The following is a 12,512-nucleotide window of genomic DNA, read 5'->3' as shown; positions in this document are numbered from 1 at the left end:
ACAGTTATTGTATATTCTCAGATTCTGTGGTACACACTCATCCACATCCATCTTCCTGTCAGCCATCATAATAGACTAAAGAAAAACATATGACTGAAGTGAAATATTAGGGATTTTTACCAATATAAAACTGCTCAGAAATAGAGGCACTCGTTCATGGGCTTTGAATTTTGGAAGCTATGAGCTTGTCCTGTTAAGACCAACACAGAGAAATTCTGAGTAAAAGATAGCTCAACCTAGATAGCAGAACTGAGACAAAGACACTCGGCTCACATAGTGTGACATTCTAGTGACTGATGCTCAATGAACACATTTTAAATCATTTTTTTCATTGCTATGTTTGCATAGATTTTCTTTAACTTGCATCTGAAAAAGTCCTAATATTTCCTCCATTCTAACAAGTCAGACCCCTTTCTCTATGGTCTGCAATGTTAACTCTGTTGAGCTTTCACCTCATGTACAAACCTAAATCCTGTCTACCTCATTACTTAACTCAAAGTTCTCACTTGTGTCTTCATTGTAAAACTGTCTGTTGGCCTTTAGAAGAAGTCCTTTGACCCATGAAGTACAGCACACTAAGGAACTGAGAATGCAGGCATGTAGTGGGGAAAACTGAATGGAAACAAAGCAGCCATGAGTTTCTTTAAAGTCTGTATGACATGCACAGCCAGACCATCACCCCACAATGCCAGAAGATTTCTTCACATTTCCGAAGAGATGGAAACTTTCCAAAGACCTGGCAGTAAAGAGACATTTCTCTTTTACATCATGTAGCAGGCAAATTAGTTCAACTTTCTGTCATAACTACCTTCAGTTCCCTTCAGTCTATGGGAAAAAGTAAACACCAGTTCTATAATCTTAAAGACATTGCATCACATCCCGGTGACTCAGTACCTTTGTCTGTGAAATAAAATGGTACCTTTTATCAGGTATGATTGTGGGAAATCACATAATACAAAAGTGTCCTCATTTACTGTCTGCCGCTGTGATAAAATGCCCTGACGTAAAGCAAATTGGGACAAAGGCTTTCTTTTACCCCATGATTCTAGGTCACAGTCTGTCAAAGCAGGGAACTTCTGCCCCATGACAGAAACTTGAACTTCTTCTTGAAGTAGCCAACATCAAATCCATACTCAAGGACAGAGAGGGAGGGAGGGAGGGAGGGAGGGAGGGAGGGAGAAAGAGAGAGAGAGAGAGAGAGAGAGAGAGAGAGAGAGAGAGAGAGAGAGAGAGAGAGAGACAAACAACCCTTGTCTACTTTTCAGCTCACACATACAATTCAGAAGCCAAACCTTGGAAATAGTACCACCCACACTTAGGCAGTATTTCCACATCAATGAACAGGTTCAAGGAAGCCCCCCCAACACAAGCCAACCAGATCTAGAAAATCCTTAGTGAGACTCTCTTTCCGTGTGATTCTACATGTGTCAAGTTGAAAATAAAAACGAACCAACACCAGAGGCTCTCAAAAATGTCAGGAGATGGGGGCTGGAGAGATGGTTCAGCAGTTAAAAGCAGTGACTACTCTTCCAGTGGTCCTGAGTTCAGTTCCCAACAACCACATAGTAGCTCTACAGCCATCCGGACTGAGATATAATTCCCTCTTCTAGTGTTTATGAACTCAGAACACTCATATACATAAAATATATAAATACATCTTTCAAAAGAGAAAGATTTCAGGAAAGCATAAATAATAATTTGAAACAAGTGGCATTTTTTAACTAGCCACTTCAAGCCATTATGAAGGCAAATATCCTCTAAATAACAAGGCTATGGGTCTTTCCTAGGTAGGAAACTGAAAGATTTGGAATTCAAGGGTGACCTTTCAAAAGGTTCAACTTTCAGCCTTAAATTGAAACTTTCTTTTAAAACTACAAATTATACTCTATGTAAACTAAATAATCTGGCCACTCTTAATTTATGTAGACGTGTTACACCTGGGTTTTTCATCTGTAACTTGATGTATGTAAATACAGGTTAGCTGTATTTTATCACATTTTTTCTTTTTATTCTATTATTAATATGGTGATATTTGTGTTCATGTAACCACTTTCCCCCATTTGTATTTTTGCCCTCAGTGGAAAAGGACAAATCTAAAAATAAGGATGTGATTACTAACAATTGACTACCTCAACACTCAGTAACAGAAGTCATCAGTGTCTTTTTTCCAGTCAAACCTTCATATTCATAATGGGGGATTCATCTATAATAAAGTTAGTTCTGAAACGAGTTTGAACATTCTTGAAATATTAGAACTTTGACTTTTAGAGTCTTAAAATGTATTAATTGTTTGAGTCTAAATAATAAAAAACTGAGACTATTAAAAGTGATTTTATTACTTCATACAATAAAATTAATTAAACTTTTAATTAAAAGGCTCATATCAATAGAAGCCTTTGGACTCTTTCCCTATTCAGGAACAATGGAGAAAGAACCCATCACAGTCTCTGAGCTATTCAGAGCTGTGCTCTGCCCAGGCTATTCTGACTCTCAGAAATGAACCAAAACCTCAGGATCCTTCTGACATCAGCAAATACCTTTCTCGAGTGTTTGCTAGACTCCAGGTGCATGGGGTCCCTAAATAAATATTATTCCAACACTGATCAGCTGCATAGGTGAAGACCATGTTAGGGAACGGGTCTACAAGGATTTCTTAATGAGAGCAGGTGGCTGTTGATAGTCTAAATGGATTCAATAATTAGTTAAACATTTTTAGGACTTTAGGTGCATCTCACAAGGGAGTTCAGTAATGTTCAAAAAAAAAACAGCTCATGGAAGAAAGCACCTGTTCACAAATTTCTTCATTCGCTTTTTCCTAACAGGAGGAACATATTTTGAAGACAACACACTATAGGAAAGGTTAAAATTTTTATTTTTTTTGCCTTGCTTATTCTTTTACTATTTGTGTTTATTGTCTTGCTTGTTTCTTGACTATTTGCATCTATTGTATTGCTAGTTCCTCAACCTAGAACTGACCTTAATACTTGCAAATAATTAAAATGGTATAAAAGCAAATTGGGAAAAAAAAAAAAAAAACTACTGAAACAAACATGGCCAGTATCTTGTTTGGCCCTAAAATATGTTTTAACAAGAAGTAATTGGAAATTAAAATTGTCATAAAAGAAACTATACATTTATATTGTAAAAATATTTATTAATTCACCTGCTGCATTTTACATATTATGGGAGTGTCAATGAACTGTCTTACTAAAATGGATATACATTTTGCACGAAAGGCAAAAGTTAGTTTATTTATGTAATTACTTCTTGTTGAAAATTTATAAAACCTACACAAGAGACTACATTTGCCTACTTAATAAGTAGCTTTTCATGCCAAAGTTAAGTGACAGTGTATTTTGTCTTCAACACTCCATCTGGTTCTATAATTTAAATACATTGTGTGCTCTAATATAAATATAACATAAACATCTTTTTTAACCTCAAGCACCATAGTAGAACAGTGAGATTTAAACCTGCCCTAATGACTATCATTTTTATGACATAAGCTAGCAAGAGAAATTTTAAATCCATTGTTTACATTTTCACACTTTTATATTACAACATCACACGATCTCCATTCAAACAGTATTTTCTACAAAACAAAAGTTAGATCTCCTTAGCACAAATATGAATAGTTCAAAAGTACTGGGAAAGTTTACAAATTATTACTATCCCTTAGACTAGTTAATTCTTAATATTTTAAAGAAGTATTATGTTGATCAACAATAGGATGAGAAATACTCTAAATTGCATTTCGTATCTCCTTCAACAGTGTTTTTGAAATTCTGAGTAATGACCTAGGTTGAGCCATTAATGCAAATCCCCAAAACTTAAGTAGTTTCTTGATACTTCTCATTTTGAGGCATCTTTTAAAGAAACAACAGATGCCTCTCCACATGCATTCAAAAAATCAATATAATTAATCAATAACACTCTCCACAGGTAATAAATGCTGAGAAGCATTTCTGCCTATCTGTATTGATCGAGAGAATTGCTTCAAATTGGTTCTGATGTGTATAAAAATCATTTCCTTATTGATCAAAGCCCGTCGTCCTCTCTCTGATATGTTATTTCATATTGGGCACACAATTGTTTTAGTCTCCATTCATGTACTTGTGATAAATAAATTTCCTGTGATCTGTGTATGAGATTAATTTGAATGAAATAGAAAATGAGTATTTTGTGTCCTTTAGGGGGAACATATTACTCAAAATTCAACCAAACATGAATAATCATGAGAAATTATTTTACTTATTCAATGAGAAATGGAATGATGGAGTTAATTCACATTTTCATATGCATGATAAGCTTAACAGTTTTGACTCAGCTTCTGTTTCTTATAGCAGAATTCTGTTTCTACAACTACCAGCATCCGATCTAGGATGGCACATGTAGTAAGGAAACAATAGAAAAGTGCATATATTTAGCCAAATTTAATCCATAATCTTGCTATCAAGCTGTATTTCTATAACAAATCACTATAACATGTTCCAAACTTTTATCAGTAACTTCTCTGCTAATAATACGTGTAAGTCTGTAGATGCCAAGTAGTAAAAAACATGTCTTCAAATTTAATTTTCTGAACAAAAATATTTGATGTTTCAGTACATAATTTATTAAGCCTCATTATAAAGGATCCAAGTAACAGTTGCTCTAACAGTATCTGTTAACTGGTAACTCACAAGAAGAAATATTATTGATCAATTAAAGGGATCTCCAATGTAGTTCAGCCCCTAACTGAGCACATTACCTACTGTTGTGTTATTCTTTGAACAATAACAACAACAAAAAATCAAAGATCTCTGTCATCATTATTTAGAAAGTCTCATAACCATACCACCTCTTTTCCTTTTCTGGGTATTTCATTACAAAATGACATGGGTACAATTCCACAGGAAACATCGGTAAACAAGCACATTCTTAAAACCTGGCTTGATTAAAACGTTTTCTTCATGTCAATGGCTTTTGCTTTGAATCCACGTAACATGAATTGTCATATTCACAACTGAAATCTAGTTGACTTTCTTAATCTAGACAGTTAATTTTACTTTAGTACTGAAGAGACATTTTATATGAAAACAAACCAGGTTGAAATCGTTCAACAAAACAAATCAAAACAAAAAACTGGCTGCTCTTCTTGGGAACAATTGGCATAAAGTAGATAATATATCCTTGCTGTATTAAAATAGTGTTCACTTCACACACAATTTGGGAAAAGCTGAGGGGGTGCTTGCTGCACACAAGAATGTGAATATATTCTGTTTTTCACTGAACAAAAATAAATGATAATTCCTATACAGCACGCAAATATTGAATAGTTACCCAAAGTTGTGGAAATGGCCTCTCTGATCACCAAAAGACTATTGATCCTGGGAATGTTGGCTGCTCTTCAAAATGTTAATGCATAAGGCAACTTTTTTAAGTCCCATGCTTTTTGCTAGCAAGATAGTGTACAATCAGATCCTTGGAGCTCATACATGTCATCACGGTGATGCAAAAGGAGTATCTTTAAATGTGTCTAATAGTCCAGTCAAAATTTATTTTAAAGTATTTCCTGGGAAAATACACAGGTCCAGCTGGGAACTGGAGCTGTATGCACAAGGGTGTTTACTCTGAGTCATGTTGAAATTTAGTAAGGGAAGCTTAATCACAGTGGGGAGATGACATTGAACCAATCAATGAAAATTCATCCAGCGGTATTAAAGCATGACGCAGGGAATAAGAGCATGAGATTTGGAATTCCTATGAGACTTCTACTGGTCATATACTGTGTGGCCTTGGTGAAGTTGCGTTAATCTTTCTAAACCTCATTTTTGCTCTCCAGAAAGCAAAGTATAATCCCAGTACTGTCCAATAGAAAGATTCTTGTAAATGTGATTTGAGTCATATCTTCCAAAAGGTGAAATTAATAATTCTTTTAATATACTGCACATATTCACAAATATAAATCAAAGTTTATTTTATTAAATATCATATATTTGAAGTGTCATATGTGATCAACATAAAGCTATCAATGAAGTGCATGAGATTATCTGTTCATGGGAAATCTTTGAAATTAGGTGAACATTTTACAAACATAATGCATAATGCATTCCAGTTCTGCTAGTTGAATTTCAAATGCATAGCACAGGCATATTTCTACCCTATAAGGTTGTTGTCCTGCTAAAGTGACTTAGGACAATGCTTGGAAGCAATGAGTCTTAAAACTGGTAGTTGTGACAACTTTAATTATTACCCACTGTGAGTATTGATTACAATGCTCTCCTTGTGTTATGTGCACAGGGGTTTGGCATGGCCAAGAATGTAGAACACATACATTGCTGACTAAATCTTTTAGGATTTTGTTACCATGGGAAAGGTATGAATAAAATGATACACATACCCAGGAAAAGGAACTTTAAGGATGTGCTATACCAATTGATTGAAGAAAATAATTCTAACTGAGCTATAGTGGATGGCTTGGCTTTTGTCAGGAAGATATAGCCAGAGACCATACTGATAGCTAAGGAAAATATTCCACAGGGTGCATTAATAAAATAAAGAGTTCAAAGGTGGTAAGACTATACTTGACTGTGCAGTGTGGGTTTAAATCAACCACAGAATATTTACAAGCATACCAAGATGCTTGACATACTCTATAGTCAAAATATAACTAGTGAAAAGCACCAACCTAGGAGCTAAACACTTAATAGATATACGTGATGGTGATTTCTGTTAAGAACATGTATGTTTTAGTTTCATAGATTTACAAAGTAGTAAAGCCGACACCCGATGAAACAATTAAGGTTGACAAGGATGGTAAATATAAGAGCTTATGTACTTGGGGATTTTGTTACACTTAGAGAAAATCTCAAAATAAGTATCACAGTTAAGCTGAGTCTTAATTTGTGAGAGAAACCCTAATACCTGTAAATGTGTATGTGTATCTGTGTTTGCACATAAGTGAATGTATATGTGTGTGTGCACACACATGTACATGTATGCATTTGTGGGTGTAGGTGTGTGCATTTGTGTATATGTTTTGCATGTCACTTTTAGCTTGAGTTTCCCGGAGTTTCCTTCATTTTTCCTGAATAAAGGCTTTCCACAAGCTAGGGTTGAGTGAAGAATGTGGACTATTGGAATATAAGGTGTAGGACTCCACTCTTTCTGTTCCTGTACATAGGCATAAATGGAAAAAAATAGACCCATGTGCTTTTTATAAAAATATACCAAAATATATTTGTACTCTCATAGCAAGCGATAACTTCAGGGAAGCATGTCTTAAACACTAATTATATCAAGTCCCATGACTGTTTAGAATTTGGGGGTAATAGACAGGATAGAGAGCTATCGACATTGGGGAAGATTGTCCGAGTGTGTAAGAGAGTTAAAAATCAAAAAGCTTGCCAGTCAGTGGTGTTTCGTACCTTAGAACTTAATCCTAGAACTTAGGAAACAGAAGAAGGTATATCTCTGTGAGTGTGAGACCAGCCTGGTCTACAGAGCAAATTCCAGGATGCCCAAGACTACACAGAAAAACCCTATCCCAAAAAACAAAACAACAACACAAAAATGGTTTTAAAGCTTAAGATAACTCCTGATATCCTTAGAAGTATGCCCTCTAAACCAAATTGAATTTCCACACAAATAAGTATCAAAAGTTCATTAAATTTTCAGTTTGAAGGAGTCCCAATATTTTTTCAGCAGAGTTTAATTTTAATTAAGAGTATTCACCAACATGCACAGCTTCACAAACTATTTGTACATAGTTTTTTTAAGTGCCAATATTTTATTTGCATATAATGTTAGTATAGGATGAAGAATTTAATAGTTAGTAGTTTATACTACATAATTTTATACTCAAATAAAATGATCCCACTCTATTTTATGTGCTATTTCTTTTCTCATTTTTAAAGAGAATTTGTTAAAAATGATGCCCAAGTACTATGTTCATATATATTCTTTTGTGACAAATCCAATTGAAACTACTTTATTTTAGAGGGTATTATTTTAACTATTCTTTTCTTCTAAAAAACACTTGTTGCTACAATATAAATAAGTTTTTTATTTGTTTAAATAAAGCTATTAGATACAAAATTTTGAAAAAAAATTGTGAGAAATCTACAAAGGTATAAATATCAATAATTTCATTTGGAAGCACAGATTGAAAGAAACTTAGTTCAAAACCAAGTGGAATTTGCAAATTCATCAGTAAAGAAAAATGAAATTATCCTTATAAATAAAAATAAATGTTAATTATGGTTTTGGAGACACAAAAATGAAAAAGTACTCATAATATTCTACTGTCGATACACCTTGATATATATAGAATAGATAGATAGATAGATAGATAGAGACATAGATATAGACATAGATATAGATGATATAGATATAGATGATATAGACATAGACAGAGACAGAGACAGAGATAGAGATATGCTATTATAAGATTAATCTTCCCCCAAATTAAAAAAAAAAAAATTTTTTTTTCCACTTGATGAAAAATTTGGGCCATCTAGTCTCCTGGATGTAACAAATAAATGAAACAAGTCATTTTATTTAACAGGGGTTTAAGAATAGCATGTTTTATTTTAAAGTTACTATATGTGTGCATATATATGTATTAACATCTGTGTTTTGGTAGGTGGTGAAAGTGGACAAGGGGAGGAGAGGGAAAGAGAAGATCTTGAGGGAGACTGAGGAGATGACAGTAGTAGCCATGTGACATAACAGCAAGATGAGCCCTTAGAGGCAGGAAAGCAATCAGGCAGGCCAGGGAAGTGGGCACAGGAAAGTGAAGTTCAATAATATGAATGAGGCAAAATGATGTATCTTTGAAAATGTCATAATGGAAACCATTATTTGCTAACTCAAAAACCTAGTAAAAACACCTAACTCTGTAAAGGTACCTTAAATAATTTTATTTTTAATTAACACTGATAAACTATACTGTATGTTTTTCAGGGCTATTCTATATATTTTGGAACATGTACATTCATAATTTGATATACAATTAAAAGAAGACATGAGTATAAATTTATGATCTATGTTTACCCTTCATGTTTATTTACCCTTTTATAAAATTTTGAGATTATGATTTCAACATTTCTCCTTTCCTTTTCCTTCCTCCATGCCCTCCAATATGTTTTTCTTTGTTCTCTTTCAAATTCATATTCTCTCCTTTCATTAATTGTTATTGCATTATATATGTATATGAATATATATATATATTTCTAAATACAACATGCTCACTCTCTGTAGTGTTACTTGTATGTATGTTTTCAAGGCTGACTGTTTGCTATTGGATGACCCAATTGGTGCCTTCTTCCCTGGGGAAGACCATTTCTCCCACATGCAGCATTCCTTAGTTGCCTGTGGTTGGTTCCATGAGTGAGGTTGAGGCCTTTCATATTTTAGAGGATAAAACAACTTTAACATGAGTAATGTTACCTCAAATTTCACATAAGTTCTTTTGACACTATTTAAAATTATATTTCTATATTACTTTTCCATTGTTGATTTTATAATACACAAATTTTTAAAGTATGGTGACTTGGTGTGGCAGTTCACATGTGTACCATGGGACAAATAGAGATCAGAAAACAATATCCAGCAGTGTGTTCTAGTGTTATAATTTCATTTATAGAACATATGTACTAGGTAGCCATACCTAAAGATATATATCTTGGAAACTTTTAAATATTTACCTACTTTTAGTATGTTTATTGTAACTCTTCTAAGTCATTGCATAAAACTGTTGGGGTTTTTTGTTTGTTTGTTTGTTTTTGTGCAAAATTTTAGAAATTACCTAGATTCCTCTGTGATGGTTTGTGTATGCTCAGGCCATGGAGTGGCACTATTAGAAGGTGTGGCCCTCTTGGAGTAGGTGTGGTCTTGTTGGAGTAGGTGTGTCACTGTGGTTGTGGGCTTTAAGACCCTTATCCTAATTGCCTGGAAATCATATTCTGCTAGCAGCCTCCAGATGAAGATATAGAACCCTCAGCTCCTCCTGCGCCATGCCTGCTTGGACACTCCTGCCTTGATGATAATTGACTGAACCTCTCAACTTATAAACCAGCCCCAATTAAATGATCTTTTTAAGAGTTGCTTTGGTCATTATGTCTATTCACAGCAGTAAAACCCTAAGTAAGACACTCTCTGAATATTTTAAAATCTGATTTTATAGATTCGACCACAACAAAAACAATGGTTTCTAGTTATATCCTTCTCTTTGGGCTTTTGTTCTGTATGGTTCTAAAAACACTTGAAAATTCTGTACCCCTCCATGGCTGTTGTATAAAAACTGCAAGGAAAAAAAAAGGCCTTTTGTTTGAGTTTCAGGAAAGTCAAAAATAGCAGTTGCCTATAGAATGAGTCTAGAAGTGAAGTCAGTATGTAACCCCACTGTCAGCAAAGACTTAGTAGAAGAGAGTTTATAATAGATACTCACATCTGCTTTTTTGGACACTCTAATCCATCCTAAGGATGTTTGCTGTGTCAGGCTTCGTTCTAGACAAAGAAGCTGAGTTTTATAAAGGCTTGCGAATAGACCATATTTATCATGGTTAACTTTACTTGTAAAACACCTCTCTGTTTTATAAATATTCTTATATTATACTTATAAATATTTATAAGTATAAATATTCAGGGACAGTATGTGATGAAATACTTCACCATGCTTTTCATGGTGAACTCTTACTGTGCAACAGACAAATTCCTTTTCAAGATGTGTCACCTACCCAAACTCTGTCCAGAAGGCATGGCTGATACAATGTCATCTGAACACAGTGGAGATGTGATGGTTACAACTCTCTAGATTTGGAATGTTTGTGCTTGAATATCAGCTCCTTCCATACATAGTAAACAACTTACTTAGCATTCCCAAGCCTTTTTCTTCCTCTCTACAGTAGAATTACTGCTCTTTCTTCTACTATTGTGTCCTCCTAAGTATTTTACATTAAGTACTCAGTGTGGTATCAAATGCTAAGAGAGTTTAATAAATTTTAAACATTTTTGTTGGGATGATAATACAACAATAAGCATGATTCGATAACCCAATGTTTAATTTAATATTTATGTTCTAAGCGCAGGTGAGTATATTCTATTAATTCTCCTTGCCTCCAAATGTCAGGATAGTTTCCTACTGGAAGTCATCAATAAAATTATTAATCAAAATTATGTTATTTTAATTCTTTGATACTTACTAAAAATGTTGTTAAAATTATGAAAATTCCCCACACCAAATTTGGATTATTTTAATTTGTAAGATTGCAGAAATTTAAGTTAAGTCAATGGTCATGTAATTTTGAGGTAGAAATACTTATTTTTTCATTCCAACTCCAAAGAAAATGTGATGAACTCACAACTATCTCAACAGTCACAGATTTATACAATGATTTAGCAGAATTATAATAAATATATGTAAAGCAGGTAAATATATGTTACATTTTCTAGGATAAATACCTATAGATATATTTACTTGAAGCACATGTTCTATTGTCTATTTAGATATCTATTGCTTTAAATTATTTTGCTGTATTAATTTACAAAATAAAGTTGTCATCTTCAGTTGCTCTCAATCTTGTTTTAAAATGATCTGTCAATCACAAATATAAGAAGAGTGTTGGGGCATATAATGGCCTCTGAATATTAAGCAAGTAGAGCTATGGGCTTTTATCCTAAATGTATCTTATGGCTCAAAATATTTTTATAGATAGAAGATAATTCACATTTAATAAGAGCCTAATATAAAACTGAGTCTCTTGAATCACAACCAAAACAAGATAAAATGTTGTATTGTTTACATACTGTGACTTCTTGAGATAAATCTCTATTTCCCTCTTTTCCAGGTCGAGTTTTAGCTCAGGCGAGTGCCAACGGGATTATCCATTTGATGGATCTTAAATCTGGGCAAATTCACAAACTGGTGGGCCATGAGAGTGAAGTACACAGTGTGGTATTTTCTCACCTTGGGGAGAATCTGTATTCTGGAGGTTCTGACGGCACCATTCGGTTGTGGCTCTGATCAGCAATAGCATACCCTGATGCAAAGGGCATTCCCTCTATGGCTTAAAAATGCTTCATATAGTCTGCTCACAAGCCAGCAAGTAGCTGGTTAAAACAACCAATAAATAAAATATTTGTTTTAAAACAAGCTTTGGGTGAATACTATATGGCCCATACTATTACAAATAAAAATTATAACTTTTTGTTCGTTTATCTGTCTGTGGTTTTTTTTTTTTTTTTTTTTTTTTTATCCAGAATCTTTCACTTTCTCATTTGGTTATGAATTTAGAGACAGGACATCCTTGCTAGGAGGTTGGAAGAAACAGCTTTACAATGACGCCTAATGACAGACTAGATGAATTACAAGACATTGATTTTTAACGTTAGAGAACAAACTGCGGGAAAACGCGGCTACTTTTTTTTTTTTTTAAATCAAACCCGAGCTGCAGGAGACCCAAAGTTGAATTATGTATAGCACAAGGAAAATCTTTCTATAACCAGAGGGTCAAATAGAGTCAGAAAGC

At 33.9% G+C, this 12,512-nt stretch overlaps 1 protein-coding gene across 2 annotated transcripts in view; it reads left to right on the top strand.

The window, feature by feature from the left end:
* The window catches only part of Spag16 (sperm associated antigen 16), an 856,168-nt gene extending 843,968 nt beyond the window's left edge, over window positions 1–12,200 (top strand). Inside the window, exon 8 of one of the 2 annotated variants that reach the window (XM_034498464.2) lies at window positions 11,832–12,200. In XM_034498464.2, coding sequence (XP_034354355.1) covers window positions 11,832–12,007 — 176 coding nt within the window. In that variant the 3' untranslated portion in view covers window positions 12,008–12,200. The remainder of the gene's footprint in view (window positions 1–11,831) is intronic. The other variant, XM_034498463.2, reaches the window with a different exon arrangement.
* Window positions 12,201–12,512: the final 312 nt, after the last annotated feature.

Source organism: Arvicanthis niloticus, chromosome 3 (assembly GCF_011762505.2).
Source record: "Arvicanthis niloticus isolate mArvNil1 chromosome 3, mArvNil1.pat.X, whole genome shotgun sequence".
Taxonomy (NCBI): Eukaryota; Metazoa; Chordata; class Mammalia; order Rodentia; family Muridae; genus Arvicanthis; species Arvicanthis niloticus.
The sequence above is the reverse complement of the archived record's forward strand: the minus strand, read 5'-3'. Positions and strand labels throughout refer to the sequence as shown.